The sequence below is a fragment of the Gymnoscopelus braueri genome (assembly GCF_963280865.1).
Source record: "Gymnoscopelus braueri genome assembly, chromosome: 6".
NCBI classification, from domain to species: domain Eukaryota; kingdom Metazoa; phylum Chordata; class Actinopteri; order Myctophiformes; family Myctophidae; genus Gymnoscopelus; species Gymnoscopelus braueri.
Genome location: NC_137607.1, coordinates 5,825,734 through 5,851,575, shown reverse-complemented (window position 1 = coordinate 5,851,575; position 25,842 = coordinate 5,825,734). Strand labels below are relative to the sequence as shown.

At 40.5% G+C, this 25,842-nt stretch overlaps 2 protein-coding genes across 3 annotated transcripts in view; both read right to left on the bottom strand.

Moving 5' to 3' along the window:
- The window catches only part of slain2 (SLAIN motif family, member 2), a 115,284-nt gene that overhangs the window by 18,383 nt on the left and 71,059 nt on the right, over nucleotides 1-25,842 (bottom strand). The window lies entirely within an intron of this gene.
- The window catches only part of LOC308086440 (SLAIN motif-containing protein 2-like), a gene marked incomplete at its 5' end in the record, with an annotated part of 53,689 nt that overhangs the window by 16,548 nt on the left and 11,299 nt on the right, over nucleotides 1-25,842 (bottom strand). The window contains one exon of the mRNA XM_080429962.1: nucleotides 14,601-14,687. Coding sequence (XP_080286088.1) covers nucleotides 14,601-14,687 — 87 coding nt within the window. The remainder of the gene's footprint in view (nucleotides 1-14,600; nucleotides 14,688-25,842) is intronic.

Genomic DNA, 25,842 nt, shown 5'->3' with positions numbered 1-25,842 from the left:
GGGGAGAGTTTCCTTGGTTGGACGTAGCGCGTGGAAGGAACACGTTATTCCAACCAGTTCCCTTCCCCTCCATCAGGCGTCCCGGCTGGCCAGGGGCAGGCAGTATAGTGACCAGGATTACTGCATGTTTTTGTGAGGGTACCTACCCTAGGAGACACGGGGAGAACATACAAACTCCACACAGAAAGGCCCTTTCGCCAACCCCACCTAGGGTATGGGCACTGATGACGCGGAGGAGAGACCACACCCCCAGCGCCCACAGCGTCCCCTGCGGGAATCGAACCCAGGACCTTCTAGCTGTGAGGCGACAGCACTACCGACTGTGCCACCGTGCCCCCCAAATGCCACCCTTTTAACATTGACCTATTATAGCGCCACCAGGAGGCCAAAATAACCTACCTGACCTGGCGGAGACCTGTGCTCCGAGGAGCACTTTTTCTAGTTGACTTTGAAGTGATATTTCTCCCCATTTCCGCAGAGAAATGTTCCAAAAATTGTATCAGAGGTACAGTGGGGATATTATTGAGTGATTCCCATTGCATTAGTTTTGGCACCTATTAAGGAAGTTGTTTGGTTAAAGTCCAAGGTTATAAGACATGTATAATTGACTTTGAAATGATATTTCTCCAAATTTCCGCAGAGAAATGTTCCAAAAATGGTATCAGAGGTACATTGGGGACATTATTAAGTGATTCCCATTGCATTAGTTTTGGCACCTATTAAGGAAGTTGTTTGGTTAAAGTCCAAGGTTATAAGACATGTATAATTGACTTTTAAGTGATATTTCTCCAAATTTCCGCAGAGAAATGTTCCAAAAATGGTATCAGAGGTACAGTGGAGACATTGTTAAGTGTTTCCCATTGCATTAGTTTTGGCACCTATTAAGGAAGTTGTTTGGTTAAAGTCCAAGGTTATAAGACATGTATAATTGACTTTGAAGTGATATTTCGCCAAATTTCCGCAGAGAAATGTTCCAGAAATGGTATCAAAGGTACAGTGGGGACATTGTTAAGTGATTCCCATTGCATTAGTTTTGGCACCTATTAAGGAAGTTGTGTGGTTAAAGTTTGAGGTTATAAGACATGTATAATTGACTTTGAAGTGATATTTCTCCAAATTTCCGCAGAGAAATGTTCCAGAAATGGTATCAGAGGTACAGTGGGGACATTGTTAAGTGTTTCCCATTGCATTAGTTTTGGCACCTATTAAGGAAGTGGTTTGGTTAAAGTCCAACGTTATAAGACATGTATAATTGACTTTGAAGTGATATTTCTCCAAATTTCCGCAGAGAAATGTTCCAAAAATGGTATCAGAGGTACAGTGGGGACATTGTTAAGTGTTTTCCATTGCATTAGTTTTGGCACCTATTAAGGAAGTGGTTTGGTTAAAGTCCAAGGTTATAAGACATGTATAATTGACTTTGAAGTGATATTTCGCCAAATTTCCGCAGAGAAATGTTCCAAAAATTGTATCAGAGGTAGAGTGGGGACATTGTTAAGTGATTCCCATTGCATTAGTTTTGGCACCTATTAAGGAAGTTGTTTGGTTAAAGTCCAAGGTTATAAGACATGTATAATTGACTTTGAAGTGATATTTCGCCAAATTTCCGCAGAGAAATGTTCCAAAAATGGTATCAGAGGTACAGTGGGGACATTGTTAAGTGATTCCCATTGCATTATTTTTGGCACCTATTAAGGAAGTTGTGTGGTTAAAGTTTGAGGTTATAAGACATGTATAATTGACTTTGAAGTGATATTTCTCCAAATTTCCGCAGAGAAATGTTCCAGAAATGGTATCAGAGGTACAGTGGGGACATTGTTAAGTGTTTCCCATTGCATTAGTTTTGGCACCTATTAAGGAAGTGGTTTGGTTAAAGTCCAACGTTATAAGACATGTATAATTGACTTTGAAGTGATATTTCTCCAAATTTCCGCAGAGAAATGTTCCAAAAATGGTATCAGAGGTACAGTGGGGACATTGTTAAGTGTTTTCCATTGCATTAGTTTTGGCACCTATTAAGGAAGTGGTTTGGTTAAAGTCCAAGGTTATAAGACATGTATAATTGACTTTGAAGTGATATTTCGCCAAATATCCGCAGAGAAATGTTGCAGAAATGGTATCAGAGGTACAGTGGGGACATTGTTAAGTGATTCCCATTGCATTATTTTTGGCACCTATTAAGGAAGTTGTGTGGTTAAAGTTTGAGGTTATAAGACATGTATAATTGACTTTGAAGTGATATTTCTCCAAATTTCCGCAGAAAAATGTTCCAGAAATGGTATCAGAGGTACAGTGGGGACATTGTTAAGTGTTTCCCATTGCATTAGTTTTGGCACCTATTAAGGAAGTGGTTTGGTTAAAGTCCAAGGTTATAAGACATGTATAATTGACTTTGAAGTGATATTTCTCCAAATTTCCGCAGAGAAATGTTCCAAAAATGGTATCAGAGGTACAGTGGGGACATTGTTAAGTGTTTCCCATTGCATTAGTTTTGGCACCTATTAAGGAAGTTGTTTGGTTAAAGTCCAAGGTTATAAGACATGTATAATTGACTTTGAAGTGATATTTCGCCAAATTTCCGCAGAGAAATGTTCCAAAAATGGTATCAGAGGTACAGTGGGGACATTGTTAAGTGATTCCCATTGCATTATTTTTGGCACCTATTAAGGAAGTTGTGTGGTTAAAGTTTGAGGTTATAAGACATGTATAATTGACTTTGAAGTGATATTTCTCCAAATTTCCGCAGAGAAATGTTCCAGAAATGGTATCAGAGGTACAGTGGGGACATTGTTAAGTGTTTCCCATTGCATTAGTTTTGGCACCTATTAAGGAAGTGGTTTGGTTAAAGTCCAACGTTATAAGACATGTATAATTGACTTTGAAGTGATATTTCTCCAAATTTCCGCAGAGAAATGTTCCAAAAATGGTATCAGAGGTACAGTGGGGACATTGTTAAGTGTTTTCCATTGCATTAGTTTTGGCACCTATTAAGGAAGTGGTTTGGTTAAAGTCCAAGGTTATAAGACATGTATAATTGACTTTGAAGTGATATTTCGCCAAATATCCGCAGAGAAATGTTGCAGAAATGGTATCAGAGGTACAGTGGGGACATTGTTAAGTGATTCCCATTGCATTATTTTTGGCACCTATTAAGGAAGTTGTGTGGTTAAAGTTTGAGGTTATAAGACATGTATAATTGACTTTGAAGTGATATTTCTCCAAATTTCCGCAGAAAAATGTTCCAGAAATGGTATCAGAGGTACAGTGGGGACATTGTTAAGTGTTTCCCATTGCATTAGTTTTGGCACCTATTAAGGAAGTGGTTTGGTTAAAGTCCAAGGTTATAAGACATGTATAATTGACTTTGAAGTGATATTTCTCCAAATTTCCGCAGAGAAATGTTCCAAAAATGGTATCAGAGGTACAGTGGGGACATTGTTAAGTGTTTCCCATTGCATTAGTTTTGGCACCTATTAAGGAAGTTGTTTGGTTAAAGTCCAAGGTTATAAGACATGTATAATTGACTTTGAAATGATATTTCTCCAAATTTCCGCAGAGAAATGTTCCAAAAATGGTATCAGAGGTACATTGGGGACATTATTAAGTGATTCCCATTGCATTAGTTTTGGCACCTATTAAGGAAGTTGTGTGGTTAAAGTTTGAGGTTATAAGACATGTATAATTGACTTTGAAGTGATATTTCTCCAAATTTCCGCAGAAAAATGTTCCAGAAATGGTATCAGAGGTACAGTGGGGACATTGTTAAGTGTTTCCCATTGCATTAGTTTTGGCACCTATTAAGGAAGTGGTTTGGTTAAAGTCCAAGGTTATAAGACATGTATAATTGACTTGAAGTGATATTTCGCCAAATATCCGCAGAGAAATGTTGCAGAAATGGTATCAGAGGTACAGTGGGGACATTGTTAAGTGATTCCCATTGCATTATTTTTGGCACCTATTAAGGAAGTTGTGTGGTTAAAGTTTGAGGTTATAAGACATGTATAATTGACTTTGAAGTGATATTTCTCCAAATTTCCGCAGAAAAATGTTCCAGAAATGGTATCAGAGGTACAGTGGGGACATTGTTAAGTGTTTCCCATTGCATTAGTTTTGGCACCTATTAAGGAAGTGGTTTGGTTAAAGTCCAAGGTTATAAGACATGTATAATTGACTTTGAAGTGATATTTCTCCAAATTTCCGCAGAGAAATGTTCCAAAAATGGTATCAGAGGTACAGTGGGGACATTGTTAAGTGTTTCCCATTGCATTAGTTTTGGCACCTATTAAGGAAGTTGTTTGGTTAAAGTCCAAGGTTATAAGACATGTATAATTGACTTTGAAGTGATATTTCGCCAAATTTCCGCAGAGAAATGTTCCAAAAATGGTATCAGAGGTACAGTGGGGACATTGTTAAGTGATTCCCATTGCATTATTTTTGGCACCTATTAAGGAAGTTGTGTGGTTAAAGTTTGAGGTTATAAGACATGTATAATTGACTTTGAAGTGATATTTCTCCAAATTTCCGCAGAGAAATGTTCCAGAAATGGTATCAGAGGTACAGTGGGGACATTGTTAAGTGTTTCCCATTGCATTAGTTTTGGCACCTATTAAGGAAGTGGTTTGGTTAAAGTCCAACGTTATAAGACATGTATAATTGACTTTGAAGTGATATTTCTCCAAATTTCCGCAGAGAAATGTTCCAAAAATGGTATCAGAGGTACAGTGGGGACATTGTTAAGTGTTTTCCATTGCATTAGTTTTGGCACCTATTAAGGAAGTGGTTTGGTTAAAGTCCAAGGTTATAAGACATGTATAATTGACTTTGAAGTGATATTTCGCCAAATATCCGCAGAGAAATGTTGCAGAAATGGTATCAGAGGTACAGTGGGGACATTGTTAAGTGATTCCCATTGCATTATTTTTGGCACCTATTAAGGAAGTTGTGTGGTTAAAGTTTGAGGTTATAAGACATGTATAATTGACTTTGAAGTGATATTTCTCCAAATTTCCGCAGAAAAATGTTCCAGAAATGGTATCAGAGGTACAGTGGGGACATTGTTAAGTGTTTCCCATTGCATTAGTTTTGGCACCTATTAAGGAAGTGGTTTGGTTAAAGTCCAAGGTTATAAGACATGTATAATTGACTTTGAAGTGATATTTCTCCAAATTTCCGCAGAGAAATGTTCCAAAAATGGTATCAGAGGTACAGTGGGGACATTGTTAAGTGTTTCCCATTGCATTAGTTTTGGCACCTATTAAGGAAGTTGTTTGGTTAAAGTCCAAGGTTATAAGACATGTATAATTGACTTTGAAATGATATTTCTCCAAATTTCCGCAGAGAAATGTTCCAAAAATGGTATCAGAGGTACATTGGGGACATTATTAAGTGATTCCCATTGCATTAGTTTTGGCACCTATTAAGGAAGTTGTTTGGTTAAAGTCCAAGGTTATAAGACATGTATAATTGACTTTTAAGTGATATTTCTCCAAATTTCCGCAGAGAAATGTTCCAAAAATGGTATCAGAGGTACAGTGGGGACATTGTTAAGTGTTTCCCATTGCATTAGTTTTGGCACCTATTAAGGAAGTTGTTTGGTTAAAGTCCAAGGTTATAAGACATGTATAATTGACTTTGAAATGATATTTCTCCAAATTTCCGCAGAGAAATGTTCCAAAAATGGTATCAGAGGTACATTGGGGACATTATTAAGTGATTCCCATTGCATTAGTTTTGGCACCTATTAAGGAAGTTGTTTGGTTAAAGTCCAAGGTTATAAGACATGTATAATTGACTTTTAAGTGATATTTCTCCAAATTTCCGCAGAGAAATGTTCCAAAAATGGTATCAGAGGTACAGTGGGGACATTGTTAAGTGTTTCCCATTGCATTAGTTTTGGCACCTATTAAGGAAGTTGTTTGGTTAAAGTCCAAGGTTATAAGACATGTATAATTGACTTTGAAATGATATTTCTCCAAATTTCCGCAGAGAAATGTTCCAAAAATGGTATCAGAGGTACATTGGGGACATTATTAAGTGATTCCCATTGCATTAGTTTTGGCACCTATTAAGGAAGTTGTTTGGTTAAAGTCCAAGGTTATAAGACATGTATAATTGACTTTTAAGTGATATTTCTCCAAATTTCCGCAGAGAAATGTTCCAAAAATGGTATCAGAGGTACAGTGGGGACATTGTTAAGTGTTTCCCATTGCATTAGTTTTGGCACCTATTAAGGAAGTTGTTTGGTTAAAGTCCAAGGTTATAAGACATGTATAATTGACTTTGAAGTGATATTTCGCCAAATTTCCGCAGAGAAATGTTCCAGAAATGGTATCAAAGGTACAGTGGGGACATTGTTAAGTGATTCCCATTGCATTAGTTTTGGCACCTATAAAGGAAGTTGTTTGGTTAAAGTCCAAGGTTATAAGACATGTATAATTGACTTTGAAGTGATATTTCGCCAAATTTCCGCAGAGAAATGTTCCAAAAATTGTATCAGAGGTAGAGTGGGGACATTGTTAAGTGATTCCCATTGCATTAGTTTTGGCACCTATTAAGGAAGTTGTTTGGTTAAAGTCCAAGGTTATAAGACATGTATAATTGACTTTGAAGTGATATTTCGCCAAATTTCCGCAGAGAAATGTTCCAAAAATGGTATCAGAGGTACAGTGGGGACATTGTTAAGTGATTCCCATTGCATTATTTTTGGCACCTATTAAGGAAGTTGTGTGGTTAAAGTTTGAGGTTATAAGACATGTATAATTGACTTTGAAGTGATATTTCTCCCCATTTCCGCAGAGAAATGTTCCAAAAATGGTATCAGAGGTACAGTGGGGATATTATTGAGTGATTCCCATTGCATTAGTTTTGGCACCTATTAAGGAAGTTGTTTGGTTAAAGTCCAAGGTTATAAGACATGTATAATTGACTTTGAAGTGATATTTCGCCAAATTTCCGCAGAGAAATGTTCCAAAAATTGTATCAGAGGTACAGTGGGGACATTGTTAAGTGATTCCCATTGCATTATTTTTGGCACCTATTAAGGAAGTTGTGTGGTTAAAGTTTGAGGTTATAAGACATGTATAATTGACTTTGAAGTGATATTTCTCCAAATTTCCGCAGAGAAATGTTCCAAAAATGGTATCAGAGGTACAGTGGGGACATTGTTAAGTGTTTCCCATTGCATTAGTTTTGGCACCTATTAAGGAAGTGGTTTGGTTAAAGTCCAAGGTTATAAGACATGTATAATTGACTTTGAAGTGATATTTCTCCAAATTTCCGCAGAGAAATGTTCCAAAAATGGTATCAGAGGTACAGTGGGGACATTGTTAAGTGTTTTCCATTGCATTCGTTTTGGCACCTATTAAGGAAGTGGTTTGGTTAAAGTCCAAGGTTATAATCATGTATAATTGACTTTGAAGTGATATTTCGCCAAATATCCGCAGAGAAATGTTGCAGAAATGGTATCAGAGGTACAGTGGGGACATTGTTAAGTGATTCCCATTGCATTATTTTTGGCACCTATTAAGGAAGTTGTGTGGTTAAAGTTTGAGGTTATAAGACATGTATAATTGACTTTGAAGTGATATTTCTCCAAATTTCCGCAGAATAATGTTCCAGAAATGGTATCAGAGGTACAGTGGGGACATTGTTAAGTGTTTCCCATTGCATTAGTTTTGGCACCTATTAAGGAAGTGGTTTGGTTAAAGTCCAAGGTTATAAGACATGTATAATTGACTTTGAAGTGATATTTCTCCAAATTTCCGCAGAGAAATGTTCCAAAAATGGTATCAGAGGTACAGTGGGGACATTGTTAAGTGTTTCCCATTGCATTAGTTTTGGCACCTATTAAGGAAGTTGTTTGGTTAAAGTCCAAGGTTATAAGACATGTATAATTGACTTTGAAATGATATTTCTCCAAATTTCCGCAGAGAAATGTTCCAAAAATGGTATCAGAGGTACATTGGGGACATTATTAAGTGATTCCCATTGCATTAGTTTTGGCACCTATTAAGGAAGTTGTTTGGTTAAAGTGCAAGGTTATAAGACATGTATAATTGACTTTTAAGTGATATTTCTCCAAATTTCCGCAGAGAAATGTTCCAAAAATGGTATCAGAGGTACAGTGGGGACATTGTTAAGTGTTTCCCATTGCATTAGTTTTGGCACCTATTAAGGAAGTTGTTTGGTTAAAGTCCAAGGTTATAAGACATGTATAATTGACTTTGAAGTGATATTTCGCCAAATTTCCGCAGAGAAATGTTCCAGAAATGGTATCAAAGGTACAGTGGGGACATTGTTAAGTGATTCCCATTGCATTAGTTTTGGCACCTATAAAGGAAGTTGTTTGGTTAAAGTCCAAGGTTATAAGACATGTATAATTGACTTTGAAGTGATATTTCGCCAAATTTCCGCAGAGAAATGTTCCAAAAATTGTATCAGAGGTAGAGTGGGGACATTGTTAAGTGATTCCCATTGCATTAGTTTTGGCACCTATTAAGGAAGTTGTTTGGTTAAAGTCCAAGGTTATAAGACATGTATAATTGACTTTGAAGTGATATTTCGCCAAATTTCCGCAGAGAAATGTTCCAAAAATGGTATCAGAGGTACAGTGGGGACATTGTTAAGTGATTCCCATTGCATTATTTTTGGCACCTATTAAGGAAGTTGTGTGGTTAAAGTTTGAGGTTATAAGACATGTATAATTGACTTTGAAGTGATATTTCTCCAAATTTCCGCAGAGAAATGTTCCAGAAATGGTATCAGAGGTACAGTGGGGACATTGTTAAGTGTTTCCCATTGCATTAGTTTTGGCACCTATTAAGGAAGTGGTTTGGTTAAAGTCCAAGGTTATAAGACATGTATAATTGACTTTGAAGTGATGTTTCTCCAGATTTCCGTAAAGAAATGTTCCAGAAATGATATCAAAGGTACAGTGGGGACATTGCTAAGTGATTCCCATTGCATTAGTTTTGGCACCTATTAAGGAAGTTGTGTGGTTAAAGTCCAAGGTTATAAGACATGTATAATTGACTTTGAAGTGATATTTCTCCAAATTTCCGCAGAGAAATGTTCCAGAAATGGTATCAGAGGTACAGTGGGGAAATTGTTAAGTGTTTCCCATTGCATTAGTTTTGGCACCTATTAAGGAAGTTGTTTGGTTAAAGGAGAATTCCGGACATTTTAAGTGTTATCTTTGATGTGTCGTTACTCACCTACCGACGTAAACAGTGGCATTGTTTATTTCCAGTTATTCCCCTGTCGTCATATTTTCAACCCCCTCCGTTGTCATAATGGGAGCGCGTGTCATAGGGAAATTCGTCTATTATAACCGATGCAAAGTTATTTTTTTCTCTACTACTACTCATTGTGGAGTCTTATGATAGTCAAACATGCAGTGAAAGTTCCTGAGAGGCTACCGCTAATGACGAACGAGCTAACGCTAGTTGCTTGTTTCTCTCCCAGAACCTGGCAACTTGGTGTTGCCATGTTGAGAAACAAGCAACTAGCGTTAGCTCGTTCGTCATTAGCGGTAGCCTCTCAGGAACTTTCACTGCATGTTTGACTATCATAAGACTCCACAATGAGTAGTAGTAGAGAAAAAAATAACTTTGCATCGGTTATAATAGACGAATTTCCCTATGACACGCGCTCCCATTATGACAACGGAGGGGGTTGAAAATATGACGACAGGGGAATAACTGGAAATAAACAATGCCACTGTTTACGTCGGTAGGTGAGTAACGACACATCAAAGATAACACTTAAAATGTCCGGAATTCTCCTTTAAGGTCCAAGGTTATAAGACATGTGTAATTGACTTTGAAGTGATGTTTCTCCAAATTTCCGTAGATAAATGTTCCATAAATGGTATCAAAGGTACAGTTGGGACATTATTAAGTGATTCACATTGCATTAGTTTTGGCACCTATTAAAGTTGTTTGGTTAAAGTCCAAGGTTATAAGACGTATAATTGACTTTGAAGTGATGTTTCTCCAAATTTCCGCAGAGAAATGTTCCAAAAATTGGATCATTTACCGCTTTGTTACTCAGAGAGTGTACAAATGGAACCAAATGGACCCTCAAGCGTTCATTTAATTTGCATTTAAAGAAATAATAAGGATAATAATAATAATAACTAATAATACATTTAATTTATTCTCACTCGTTTTAATTACAAGGACAAACCATTTGTTACCATCGATAACACAACCTGTTTTTCTTAACCGTTCTACCTGTGATTGTTCTAAACCAAATGCTGTTATTTGATTGACAAACTGTTTTTTGCTTTGCTTTGTTGTCTGTTGTTTGTAACCCTTCTCTGTAAAGCACTTTGCAACTTTGTTTTGGAAGTGCAATACAAAACAAATTCATTATCATTGACCCCAATCTCCTAGAGTTTCAGAACTGTAAGGGTCCATTTGGTAGTAATAGTAATAGTTAGTAATATAGGTGAATGTGGAGATTCCACCACTAGGTACAGTGCATTTTTGCCAGACCCAAGGGGTCGGGCTTACATGAGGCTTTGTATCTGTTTTCTCCATAGATGATATGTGACTTTGTCCCCCGGCCCCAGCCAAAAAAGTCTGTCCCTCTTTCGTCATAGAAGGGACATAGAAGGGACACCGGTCATGCGAAGCCCGGCCATTCAGATTTCAACCACTAGGGGTCTGGCAGTACCAGGTCTCCTGGTTCTAGTTTATATATTTGTGAAATATGATACTTCATCTGTTAAACATATCAAAATCAGCCCCAACATAAAGCAATGAAACACATCAGATTATATCCAGATCAAAGACAAGCCATTTTATTGTTCAAGTACAGTGCAGTACAAAACTTTTAGAGAGATGACATCAAATAGCTTTGGGATTCACCACACACACACACACACACACACACACACACACACACACACACACACACACACACACACACACACACACACACACACACACACACACACACAGACAGACAGACAGACAGACAGACAGACAGACAGACAGACAATATATATAATATAATATATATGTAATATATATATATATATATATATATATAATACATATATATATATATATATATATATATATATATATATATATATATATATATATATATATATATATATATAATCAAACAGGTCAAACATGAGGACTATACAATCCAAATGATGTCACTGAGTTGATAATATAAATTATAGCCTAATAATAATAATTATTATTATCATCATTATCATTATCATTATCATTATCATTATTATTGTTGTTGTTGTTGTGTTGTTATTATAGATAAGGTCAAGTATTATTTAAACAGCTGCGTTGTGTTATATATAATATTATATATATATATATATATATATATATATATATATATATATATATATATATATATATATATATATATATATATAAATCAAACAGGTCAAACATGAGGACTATACAATCCAAATGATGTCACTGAGTTGATAATATAAATGATAGCCTAATAATAATAATTATTATTATTATTAACATTATTATTATTATTATTATTATTGTTGTTTTGTTGTTATTATAGATAAGGTCAAGTTGTATTAGGTAAACTAACAGCTGCGTTGTGTTGATAAAAAAGAAGATTTAATAAGATACGTTATGTATCTTTCAGGACCTTTCCCCCGCACGGAGCAAGTCCTACCGTAAGTACCATACTTAATGCGCAGCAACATTCGATGGGGGGATCACTATACCGTCGGTTCGCTAGAGACGGTTCACGTTACTCCAGTAACAGATCTATAAGCTTGCAGATCTGCTACTGTCGATGCGCGACACTGGCAAACAACTAGGTATAAATCAGGCCTTAAGGAACTGCATTCAGCACCATTCACAAAAATCAAAAACCAACAAGAATAAAAACACAAATTCTTTGCAACTATGGAAATAATAGGGACGACGGCAACAGAGGAGGAACACAGGAGGACCAGCTACTGCATGTATTATGTACGGAGCTGCCCACTACGGTGTTGAGGAAAATGAGGAAAACACATGGCGAAATACTGGTGCAACCAGGACGCACAGACCAGACCAGAACAGAACAGCACACCATCCACACACACACAACCACAAGTCACAATGTTCAGCCTCAGTGAATACTCACTGAAATCGGCTTCTTCTCCGAAGCAACACGACAGGGGGACTAAACACAAACCAAGACAGGAGAAATCGCTGTGAGGAAGCTTAACAGGTTTATAGATATATATATATGTAAGCCCAGTGGAGCAAATGTACACAACTGACCACTAGAAAATCTAGGGACAGTTTACACAAATTGATGGGCTCTTACCTAATAAAAAAAAAGGAATCATTAGTGTATAAACTGACATTTATCTTGATATAGTATATATATATATATATATATATATATATATATACACAGTATATATATATATACATATATAGATGAGAGAGAGTATCAGAGACATTCTTAAAAGCGTTCTAATGAATGGAAAGCCCTGCCTTAGGAGTGTTGCTACATAGTGGTATGGGAGATGAAGGAACCAACGTCGAAGGACATTAAACATGAAAACCAAAAACCTGCGAGGATCTCTAGAAGTAGAAATATGTTGTTCTGTGAAGGCAGTGTGCAAAGTGTTGCAATGCTGAATTGGAACGTGGTTGCACTCTATTTTAATGACGTGACTTAACACCTACACTACAGGTCACACAATGGACAGTTGATATGCATCTAGGCTCATTCCTATGTTAATCCACCTGGTGTGAGTCGGAAGTCTTTGTAAACTTTGTTGAGGTGTGAATTTAAAGTCGTTTTAAATCTATGCGTGTGCCTGCGCGTGCTCCTGGTCAAATGGTTCCTGCACGGCCGTCCCATGAGCAATGCAACCCCGGCAGTGTGACACGTGTACATGTGGAACATGTCAGAGCCATCAGCAGAAGCTGGAGATGACTAAAAGGCTGATATTTTGTCGAGTTGAGTTTTTTTTCCTTTTCGACACGGTCGATCAAAGTATATAAATGAGCCTTTGGGCGATAAGTACATTACCTCATTCACATACAGACATACTGTACATACTCTGCAGTTAGTAGGGTTACTCCTCTCTGGAGCAACAAAAAGCCAAGCCTGGTGAAAGAAAATCCTTTATAGTGTCTACTGAGCTAAATGTTTTCACGACCCCCCCCCCCCCCTTCACTGTCCTCTGGTTGTTGCCCGCGTCCAGTCCAAAACACTGGTGACAGCCTACAAGACAATCAAGGGCATGGCACCTCCTTATGTTCAGTACATAGACTCCACCTCTTCACCTCTTCCTACACCATGTGACTAGTGTTGCCAGATTCTGTGAGAGAAACGAGCAACCAGGTCTAGGAAAACCAGCCCAAAAGAAGCGACTATGGGCCACATGAGTACTTTAACATGTACATCAGCTATTTGAAAATAGCAGATCTAAAAGCTCATCGCGACGCGTTGTGAGCTTGTAGATCGGCTATTTTCAAATAAAATCTTGCGGAAGAATTATAATAAGCAGATCTGGCAACCCTTCATGTGACGTGTGTTCCTAAGACCTAAACAAACATTTGTCTGATAAGACGTCACGTCAGTCACACAGTGACGCTGTCATTTTCATCCAAAATGGAGACGTAACAGCAGAAAACCTCCGTTTCATTACCTACAAATTACAGTTTGCTCTGTAGCTGACACGTAGAGACAAATCCCCTTAAAGAAATACACATCATGTACATGATACCGTCTGGAAGAACTCCACAGCTTGTAGTCTGTGTGTAGTGGACTGGTACAAGTCTCACTTTGGATCTTTTACCTTATGTACAGAGGTGTGCTGTGCTATCAAACTAGTTTCTATTGCTGATCTACACCTACCTTTATGATACTGATATAAATGAAAGAAACTAGATCTCATTTTGGATACCAAGGTTCTCATTTCAAAATGTCTGACAAACTGGAGTGTCTCAGGGTGGAGTTTGGTTGAGAGGGCAGGGAGTCAACTTCCCTCCAATGTCACTGTCACTGACCAGCAGGGGTGGAAGAAGTACTCAAGATATTTTACTTAAGTAAAAGTAACAATACCACAATATAAAAATACAAGGCCTGTGTTCAAAATGTTACTTGAGTAAAAGTACAAACGTATTGGCATCAAAATATATTTAAAGTACCAAAAGTAAAAGTACAAAAATGTTTGAAAATAGCTGATCTACAAGCTCACAACGCGTCGCATCGAGCTTGTAGATCGGCTATTTTCAAATAGCCTATGTATAAAATAGGGCTGAAGTGGTTAATGTATGTCTTATAATATAATAATTTATATCTGCAAAGTAACTTGTAACTAAAGTGTTCAAATAATTGCAGTGGAGTAAAAGTACAATATCTGCCCCTGAGAATTGTAAATACTCCAGTAGAGTAAAAATACCACAACATTGTTCTTAAGTACAGTACTTGAGTACAGTTACTTTCCACCACTGATGACCAGTGACCTCCTGTGGTCTAAGAACATCCGTACAGCGTTACATGGAGGTCTGTGCGTGCCTGAAAGAAATGACCCCACAGCCCTTTGAGTTGTAGAGACAGCGGGCGGTGGGAGGAGGGGGGGGAGCCGTTACCTCGGAGGGACGACGGGCTTTGTAGGTGCTGTTTGGGTTTCGGGGAGGAGCGAGAGGGGGCTGAGTACCGGGGGAGCTGTCCTGCTGCTGGAAAACAGGGACATGTTTCAGTACGGGAGAGTCAGACACTGACACAACCAGTGAGGAGGAGGAGGAGGAGGAGGAAGAGGAGCAGAGAGGCACAGTGGAGGAGGCCAGCCAAGCCGCGGTCGGTTAACCCTCGGCCAGAGGAGTGTGGCGTAAAGGCCACTAGGGGGCGATGCAGCCAAACTATTGCAGGCAGCTGTGTCTGAAGGGGGCAGCAGCTGCCAGGACAGAGCTTTTTTTTTTATGTCAGTCCCAGGTAGAAGACAGCCGTCTCAGCCAAGCCCCCAGAGTTGCTGAGAAACATTGAAGCTGCCACCCCAGTGGCCAAAGCTGGAACTGCAGGCGGGGAGAAATACATGCACGCGCAAAACATGCTGAGAGATATTTATATATATATATATAAATATGTAAACATATTATACATAAACACATATGCATTTAGTTATACATAGGCATCTCGAGTGTATTTAATAAATATATCGCGTTCAATCCTTGACACACGGGCTGCCGTAGAACGCAAAAAGGACACTAGTGCGCATGCTCATAACTCTATGGGGGTACAAAATCAAACCAATAATTCTACTTCCGGCAGGTTTCCGGGTGCTTCAAAACGCCACTGAGCACATTCATTGAAATGATAGCTGGGGGCGGGGCAATCCGCCCTCTAGTTATATTATACCTCTATGGTCTCAGCACAGAGAGGAGGAGGAGCATGCTTTTAAAGGACAACTTAGTTTTTTTACAACCAAGGTTTATGTTTTAGCTTGTAATTAAAGTAAATAAAAGATGAGTGTTAACATTTTTAAATGTACTGCTTTCTATAGTTTTAGCAATTTTCTGTCCGGTGGCTAAATATGTCTTTTTTTACACAATAACCCGGCGTTTTCTTTATTATTATTTACAGTAGCTCTTCTAGCCCCCTGTAGAGGCAAACTGAACAACAAATAATTGCCAATGAGGGATATGGTGTGAACTATGAAGCTTTTCCAGACGCGTGGTGTTGAAAGTAAATCAGGTCCTCTTGAGTGCATTTAAGGTGTTTATTTAGATTGCAGGATATGATGACAGCAAAACAAAAGCCGGGTGTTTAACTGTAACTAAACAACTAACTGTAAATAAAGAAATAAACCGAAAATAACTCAAAACAAACAGAAAATAAACAAAAACACGCACGGTTGAAAAACTGTATGGCTTCCCTCTGGTGATTCCCAATCCCTAATGCTGTGCACCTGTGACATCCCCAAATAGTAGGCTGTACCTCGAAATTGGCTGAGTCCCCGCCTATGCCCAGGTCAATTCTGTAGTAATCAGAGCACCATCACAATATCACAGCACCTTCATATACAAATATTAAAATATATCAAATTGGCTGCAACACACCGGCTCCTAATTGTTACTGTATAATAACATAACAATTCAACAACATACAAAACATTGCAGCCAAATAGAATAGTCCATATCAGTATTCTCAATCCATAATGTTCATTGTTCATGTAGATAATCCAATAGGGTTGGTAACCCCAATAATAGAAGTTGGGTTTCAGTCTTTATTCAGCTTCCAATAGAAGACAGATCTTCGTGATTGGTCGCTCCAGGATATTGTACTTCGTCCGGACTCTAACCGACCGCACAAGTCCTTGTCTGTCGGGAAAGGTCTGCAGTACCTTGCCCAACAGCCAGGATCCGCGAGGGGCATTAGAGTCCGCTACGATGACAATGTCTCCTGTGACAAAGTTCCTCTTGTCCTTTGGCCACCGTTGTCTCTCTTGCAACAGTGGTACATACTCCTGAATCCATCTGTGCCAAAAGAGATTGGCGAGGAATTGAACTTGCCTCCATCGTCGTTTGGAGTAGGAGTCATTTTTGTCAAAAAGCCCGGGTGGTAGAGAAGGTTTGCCTTTTAACAAGAGAATGTGATTTGGAGTCAGGGGTTCGAGATCATTTGGATCCTCTGAGGTTTTTGTAATGGGACGGTCATTCAATATGGCTTCCACTTCGCACAGGAGTGTTTGTAGTCCTTCATCGTCCAGATGTTGCTGATGGAGAATAGAGTTCAGCACTTTCCTGACCATGCGAATGACTCTTTCCCATACTCCTCCATGATGGGATGCGGCTGGAGTGTTGAAACTCCATTTCACTCCAGAATGAAGTAGTGAGTTTTGAATTTTCTGATGGTTCAAATGAGATAGAGCTTCTCTCAGCTCACGTTCTGCTCCAACAAAGTTGGTTCCGTTGTCCGATTTGATGTGTGATACTTGGCCTCGCCTGGAAATGAATCTGCGTATTGCATTGATGCAGGAACTGGTGTCCAATGAATAGGCCATTTCCAGATGGACTGCCCGACTGGCCATGCAGGTGAAGATAACTCCATAGCGTTTGATGAGGCTGCGGCCTCTCTTCACTTCAAACGGCCCAAAATAGTCAATGCCCACATTTGTGAATGGTGGAAGATCACATTGCAGTCTTTCTTTTGGCAAATCTGCCATCTTTTGTTCACCCAGCTTTCCCCTATATCGTCTGCAAACAACACAGGAAGAGAGGATCTTCCTAGCAGCAGCATTTGCTTTTGTGATCCAGTATTGTCGACGAAGTCTGGAAAGTAGGTGATTTCTTCCACAGTGTCCAAACTGTTCATGAATGTGGCGTAAGATGAGAGTGGAGATGTGTTGGTCCTTAGCAAGAATGACTGGATGTTTTGTGTCTTCAGGCATTGCTCCTTTGCTAAGCCTACCTCCCACTCTCAAGAGTCCTTGTTTCAGCACTGGATCAAGTTTATAAATGTGACTGCTTTTCTTCACTGCAGATGTTCCCTTTTTCAAAGCAGTGATTTCATCATTAAACTTGTCCATTTGGCAGTACTGAATGATGGCACTTTCAGCCGCGTCAATATCTTCAGGAAATACGACATGACCACCCATTGTGGCTCTGAATCTCTTCATGTCCTCTTCCTCTTTGTTCTTTTGTTGAGTTGGGTCAAGTCCACTGCTGGACAGAGAAGCTTGTATTTCTTTTCTCTTTTGACTCAACAACTGCAACGTCTTTCTCAGCTGGAGAAACCACGCAACTGAGGTCTTAAGCCTTTTCCACGAGGAGAAGTGGGTTATCAGTTGATTTACTGCATTCTGTGGGTCTTCATCAGATATGTTATTTGGTGCATCGTTGATGATGACAGTATTAACTGAAACCTCTCCTCTAACCTCTGGGTCATCACTGCTGATGGAAGTTGAATCCAAGATGTTAAGAGGCCATTCCTCTTCACTCTTGGCAAGAAACTCTGGGCCATGGATCCATCTGCTGCAAGTGAGAAGGTGTTCAACTTTCACCCCACGAGAGGCCTCATCAGCTGGGTTCCGTTTTGTGTCAACGTACCTCCATTGTGAGATGTCTGTGGCTTCTCTTATAGCAGAGACCCTATTGGCAACAAAGGTGTGAAAGCGCTTTGTTTCGTTCCTGATGTACTTTAACACTGTTGTGCTGTCTGTCCAGAAGATTGAGTTTTCCAGCTCTAGTTGCAACTCTACTTTCAGGAGTCTGTCAACTCTCGCTGCCAGCACAGCACCTGTTAGTTCCATCCTTGGGATTGTCACATTCTTAAGAGGAGCAACTCGTGCCTTTCCTAGAACGAAAGCTACATGGATCTTCTCATCATCACTCTGCAGCCTCAAGTATGAAACTGTGCCATAGCCGTTCTCGCTGGCGTCAGAGAAATGATGTAGTTGGGCACTTGTGAGCTGTCCAAATCCTTTGGGTTTAAAACATCTCGGCACACTGAAAGTGCTGAGTCTTCTTAGATCTTCTAGCCACCCCACCCACTGCAACTGGTAGTTTTGAGGAATGTGCTCATCCCAACTGTAGCTCATCTTACAGAGGTTTTGCAGCATTATCTTGACAGGTAAGGTGAAGGGTGCTAAAACTCCAATGGGGTCGTAGACTGAGCTCACCACCGACAGGATACCTCTTCTTGTGAATGGTTTTTCTTGGACTGCCATCTTGAACCTAAAGGTGTCAGTTTCTGCGCACCACTGCAGTCCCAGGGTTCTTTCGACAGGAAGGCTGTCTCTGTCGAAATCCAGTTCTTTCACTTCCTTGGCTCTTTCCTCCACATCAATGGCTTCCAACACTGACCTGCTGTTGCTGGTCCATTTCAGCAGTTGGAATCCTCCCAACTGACATAGAGCGGTCAGGTCTGTAACCAAAGACATGGCTTCTGCCTCTGAAGACAAGGACTTCAAGCAATCGTCCACATAAAAGTTCTGCTTGATGGTGTCTGTTACATGAACTGGGAAGTCTGCTTTGTTGTCTTCAGCCGTTTTTCTAAGGGCAAAACTGGCACAGCTGGGCGATGATATTGCACCAAACAGATGAACAGTCATTCTGTACTCAGTGAGCGGCTGTGTCAGATCACCTCTTGGCCACCATAGGAAGCGAAGAAAGTCTACATCCTGTTTTGCCACTTGGACTTGATGATACATAGCTTTTATGTCAGCCATAACTGCTATAGAGTTTAGGCGAAACCTTGTGAGAACTCCGAGCAAGGAATTTGTCAAGTCAGGTCCCTGGAGTAGTTTAGTGTTGAGTGACACACCTTTGTAGCTTGCCGCACAGTCAAATACCACTCTCAGGGTTTTCTTTTTAGGATGGTACACCCCATGATGCGGGATGTACCACACCTTTCCTTCTTTTCCTTTCACCTGATGCTCTGGCACACTCTCTGCATAGCCGTTGTTTATGACATCACCAAGAAAGTTGGTGTATTCCTCTTTGAATGTTGGATTTCTCTCCAATTTCCTTTTTAGGCAGAGGACCCTTTGCTCAGCAAGATGGCGGTTGTTGGGCATAACAACATTGTCCTCTTCTCTAAAAGGCAACTTCAAGCAGTAATGTCCATTATTGAGTTCAGCTGAAGTGTTGGCAATTTGCATGAACTTAAGATCTTCTATGGACATTTCTGGCTTGTCTTCTGCTGATTTCTCATTGAAGTCATGGTTGTACTGCTTCACCAGCAGTTCCTCTATGTGAGCAATGGATATGCGGTTGGCTGCGACTGTGGGGCAGCTACTCCCACTCTCATTGCCTCCTCTCAATGGTCCGTTGACAACCCATCCCAATAGGGTTCTAACAGCGTAAGGTCCTTTACCCCTGCTGTTTATCACTTCCCATGGTTCCATTACTTCTGGAGAGTTAGTTCCAATTAACAGCTCCACATCAGCATCGATAGCAGGAATTTCCACAGAGTCCAAGTATGGCCAAGCATACAAGTCTTCCTGTTGGGGATGTTATCACGAGTCACAGGCATCTTGCGTTGGGTGTACACATCAGGCAACTCAATATAGATGTTACCATTGAGTGCAGCTACCTCTAGTCCTGAGATGACGTGACTGTTGACAAAGCTTTCTTTATTCATTGTTTTCATCAGGAATTTAGTGTTCCTTCCTCTCACCTTTAGCTTCCTCATCAGTTGCTCAGAGCAGAAAGTAGATGAGCTGCCGGGATCTAGAAATGCATAGGTCTTTAGAATTGTGCTGCCTTTCTTTGCCTTGATCTTCACAGGCACAATTGACAAGACGCAATCCTGTGCTCCGGCTCCTATATGGCCACATGTCTTGGGAGTGGTGGCTTGACTCCTCCATGTTGTTTCTTGCTGTGTGTCCTTTGATTTGATTTCTTTCCATTCCTTTGCATGGATATGGAGAATGCTTGGATGTTTTAGGTTACACAACTTGCAAGACAGCCGACTGTGACAATCCTTACTCATGTGTCCAACTGATAGACATCCAAAACAAGCACCTTTCTTTTTTAGGAAATCAATTTTATCCCGATGCTGCTTCTTTTCCATCTTGGGGCACACTTCCAATCTGTGGCCCTCTTCACACAGCAGACAAGGTCCCTTTGACTTATCAGGTAAGTATTTCTCCGTTTGAGTTTCAAAGTTAACAGCTGCCACAGATGTAGCGAAACTGCTTCCTTTCTCCTTTATGCGTCCCTGTGACACTTTATTTTCAACTTTGAATTTGGAGAATGAGACAACTGTGTCTTGAATGTTTCCATACAGTGGATCAGATGCAATAGACACTTGTCTCTCAATAAAATTGACCAAGTCACTGAAACCTGCTTGACGATGGCGTCTCTCCTGATGTTCAAAAGCAATGTTTCTCCATTTTTCCCTTAGTTTGTATGGTAACTTCATGATTATAGCACGTATATTTGATGGCATATTCATCTCTGACATGTAGCTTATGTCCTCCATAGCATTACAGCAGATGCGTAAGAATAGTGAAAATGCTTGTAAGGCTTTGATGTCCTCAGACTTCAGTGGTGCCCATCCAATTGCTTTTTCCATATATGCAGTAGCAATTTTTTGCTCATTTCCAAAGCGTTCTTCTAAAAGCATTCTTGCCCTTTGATACCCCCTGTCAGATGGCATGTGTTGACAGCTCTTAACCAGCTCTCTAGGTTGCCCTCGAGTGTACTGCTCCAGGTAGTATAAGCAGTCTACACTGCTAGTAGCTTTTCCTTCCACTCCATGTTCAAAGGCTCTGACAAATAAGTTGTATTCAAGAGGGTTTCCATCAAACACTGGTATGTCCCTTGGGGGTAATGATAACGAAGACTGCTGTTGTACTAGTAATGCTGTGATGTCATTTTGCTTTTGCATGATGGTGAAAATATTGCCTTGGTCCGGTTCCTCACTGTTTTGGTTTGATTGCTGTGATGGCTGTGTAGGTTGATATGACTGATGAGATCTTTGAGGCATGCTGCCTTGGTCCTCATCGACTTGGATACATTGCTGTTGTGGAAATGCACTGGGATATGACTGATTAGATCTTTGAGGCATGCTTGGGTTGTGAATTGAAGCATAGGTTTTTGATCTGGTTCCTTGTGAAGTGGTGTCTTTGCGCCGTGCCCCTGTTCCACTTGGCATTGTAGCTGCAGTATTGAGCTGGTTATATGGATCCTGTAGCTGCTGAGACTGTAATGGCATTGTAGATTCAGCAGCTCCTGTTGGTAGATTGTACTGGTTGTATGGATTTTGATGTGCTTGAGTGGGTTTTGCAGTTTTACTGCCTCCTGTTGGTGGATGGTTGACGGTACAACTTGATGTTTGTGGAACAAATGGCACAGCAGATGGTTTGAGAGCAGACTTGTGTTTTGACACATATGAATTCATTCCATTTGTGCCTACGTCAGACCCTCTGTTTCGGAGTACTGTGACCTTTGCTGTCTGTGCAGCAATCTGACTTTGCACTTCAAGCAATTCCTTTCTTTTCCTAATTTGAGCCTCTTGAGCTTCCAGCTCATGCCTTTCCTTGAGAGCAGCCTCCAAAGCCAGGAGTGCAGCCCTTTCAGCCTCTGCCTTGATACGTGCAGAGCAAGTTGTGGACCTTGAGGACCTTGAATGGCCAGAGCTTCCACCTGACACATTCGTTTTGTCACCCATGTTGGAAATACTGTCATTAGGTCCAATATCATCCAGCTCCTCATTTGCATGTGACACAGTATTGTTATACATGACCTCATTTGTATTTGACACATAATTTTCATTTGATCCAGTGTTATCCACAACCTCATTTGCATTATTTGACACATCATCGATTTCATCATCCCCATTTTTCCATTTTGTGCATTACTCCTTTAACATTGTGCATTTGATTTTGAAACCATTGCGTTTGTTTAAACATTTCATCCTCAGGCAACAAAGGTTTCAATGACTCATGCAACCTTGTAGTTTCCCCAGACATTTTCCACAACATGTCATGTTTGATTTGCAGGTCAGAAACATTTCCATTTGAAATCATCATTTGTTCCAATTCCTTTGACATTTTACACAATTGTTTTATCCCAGAATTCCTGTCCTTTTGCATAGATAATATTTTTGCTTCCGCTGCTTTATATGTGAGTTTAGCTGGCCTTTTACCAAGCCCCTCCTCCGTTTCAGTTTGATTGACAGTAGCATTCATTTCTGCGTTCATTTCCTGATTTTCCTCGTTACTCATGGCCATTATTTAACAATTCACGGAGGCTTTGTTTAGAATTACTTTATGGGATGTGCCTGTATCCCGTTGCGTGAAGCCACTCTCCTCCGCAACTTTTTATTCATTCATAACCAGTCCTACCGTGACTTTGATGTTTGGTCCGTCCGTCCCCGTTCCTCTTGCGGGTGCGTAACGTGGATTTAAATCGGGAAAAGAGTCAATGAATAGAGCGCTGTCCTCCTGTGTCCATTCGTCTTTGGAAGCAAGTTTTTCAACTTAAATGTAGAGGCAAACTGAACAACAAATAATTGCCAATGAGGGATATGGTGTGAACTATGAAGCTTTTCCAGACGCGTGGTGTTGAAAGTAAATCAGGTCCTCTTGAGTGCATTTAAGGTGTTTATTTAGATTGCAGGATATGATGACAGCAAAACAAAAGCCGGGTGTTTAACTGTAACTAAACAACTAACTGTAAATAAAGAAATAAACCGAAAATAACTCAAAACAAACAGAAAATAAACAAAAACACGCACGGTTGAAAAACTGTATGGCTTCCCTCTGGTGATTCCCAATCCCTAATGCTGTGCACCTGTGACATCCCCAAATAGTAGGCTGTACCTCGAAATTGGCTGAGTCCCCGCCTATGCCCAGGTCAATTCTGTAGTAATCAGAGCACCATCACAATATCACAGCACCTTCATATACAAATATTAAAATATATCAAATTGGCTGCAACACCCCCAATAACTCACATCTGGCCATCAAAGACCACAGGACATTTTTTTTTGTGTAAAAAAGACATATTTAGGTCTGCTTATATCGGCGCGCAACACCACCGCACAAAGGAACATAAATGAGGTTTCGCACATGCCCAGTACAGCCAAGACTCGGATAATTAAGAAAATAATTGAGTACAGAGACATTACTGCTGATCCAATAAGATGCTTGGATATGGTTTTCAAAAGGAACTGAACTAAGTCATTAAATAACAACATGTCCACATGAACAGCCTGTGTTGTTAGGAAGTTGTCTAATGCAGGATTACCCCATTCAATCTGGGAACGCGTCTGTCATTTTTAGATTTCTTTGGGCTATTTTTTAAAAAATCGTGATTTTTTTTTGCAAATCTTTGAATATATATTTTCTTAGAAAGCGAACATTTGCAACTCAAGTCTTTGCCTCTAGGGGGTCCCTGGAACAACATGTTTTACAAATGTTCGCTTTAAAAATATATATATTCAAAGATTTCCATTTTTTTTTAATAGCAGATCTACAAGCTCATCCCGAAGCACTCGGCGTCGCGCTATGGGCTTGTGTATCTGCTATTTTTGAATAGCCAAAAGAAATCTAAAATGACACATCCCGGACTTAATGAGTTAAATCATTTTGACTACCAGTTTAATCAGCCCAAAGCCGCTTTCTGACCCCCTGCACCTCAGGTAGCTGAGAGGGGTTAGTGTGTGTGTGTGTGTGTGTGTGTGTGTGTGTGTGTGTGTGTGTGTGTGTGTGTGTGTGTGTGTGTGTGTGTGTGTGTGTGTGTGATTAGCAACAACACCATCCTTATCTTTATGGGATTACGCTGAACAGTGTTCGTCCACACAGGTTCAATGCCTGAACTCCTATTGAAATCTGAGACAATACTACAGTGTGTGTGAATCTAGTAATCCATCTAAATGATATTCTAAGTTACTCTACCGGAAGCGCCATGAAAGACGGCCGCATTCGTACAAGCTCCGTAGCATCGCAACGTTTTTCCATCTTTTTAGTATTTTTTAGCCTTCTCTTTTTTCCCTACACCGTCGCGTGTCTAAGGAGTTATGACAGACAAGCACTTATGGACATCAGCACAGCGATTACACACAGAATTCCGGACTTTTTTGCCGAAAACCTCCCGCTCGGCTGGGGGGGGGGTGGGGTACCCTTTGTTCCGGCCGGATCAACAACATACCCCCGTCGAAAAAGACCGTGGCGGCGAGGCACTAGAGCGGGTCTTCTCGTAAGAACAACAAAACGTGGATATAAACCTGCACTGCCTTCAATCCTGCTAGCGAACGTTAGATCTCTGTGTGAATCAAGAACAGTGACCACTATGGACGACTTACTGGCGCGCGTTAAATACAACGCAGAGACGAGGAGGACCTGTGTTGTTGTGCTAACAGAGACGTGGCTAACGGAGTTAGCATCTGATTCTTCTATCACTCCTCCTGGCTTCACCGCGTATAGGAAAGACAGAGACCCTGTACTGAGCGGTAAGCAACGTGGGGGGGGAGTTTGTGCCTTGATCAACAACAACTGGTGCAAAGATGTTAAAATCCTAGACAGTCACTGCTCACCAGACCTTGAACTTTTAATCATAGCCTGCCGTCCTTTCTACCTACCACGCGACTTCAGCATCGTGATTGTAGCCGTTGTTTACATTCATCCTGGAGCTAATAAGGACACAGCTATGAGGGAATTACACCAGGCGATCAGTGCACAAGAAAATCGCCACCCGGACTGCGCAGTCATCTGCCTAGGCGACTTCAACCGGACAGACTTAAAAAAGGTCTTTCCCAAATTCCACCAGCATGTCGCCTGCAGTACCCGTGGTGACAATATTCTTGACCACTGCTACACGCCCTTCAAGGATGGATACAAAGCTCTCCGCCGCCCACCGCTAGGAAGCTCTGACCACGACGCCATCCAGCTGCTACCTGCCTACAAACAGAGGCTAAAAAGGGAGCCGGTCGTTGAGAAGGAAATCCGAATCTGGTCTGAGGACACAGACGCTATGCTACAATCCTGCTTCTACCAGACTGACTGGGGGATGTTTAAGAACGCCGCTGGGAATAACATCAACGAACTCTCAGACTCAGTCACTGGCTTTATCAGCAAGTGCATAGATGACATAGTCCCAAAAAAGACAGTTCGGATCTATCCCAATCAGAAACCATGGATGGACAGCGGAGTACGTGCACATCTGCATGAACGGGACGCTGGTTTCAAATCTGGCGACGTGGAAACGCGCAACACGACGCGCGCGGCCCTAAACAGCGCCATCAGGAAGGCGAAAAAGGCCTACACAAAAAAGATGCAAGACAAACTCAGCAGTGGCGACATCAGGAGCACATGGCAGGCAGTACACACCTTGACAGACTGCAAAACAAGAACCAGAAGCGAGGTGAACCCGCCTGCCTCCCTCC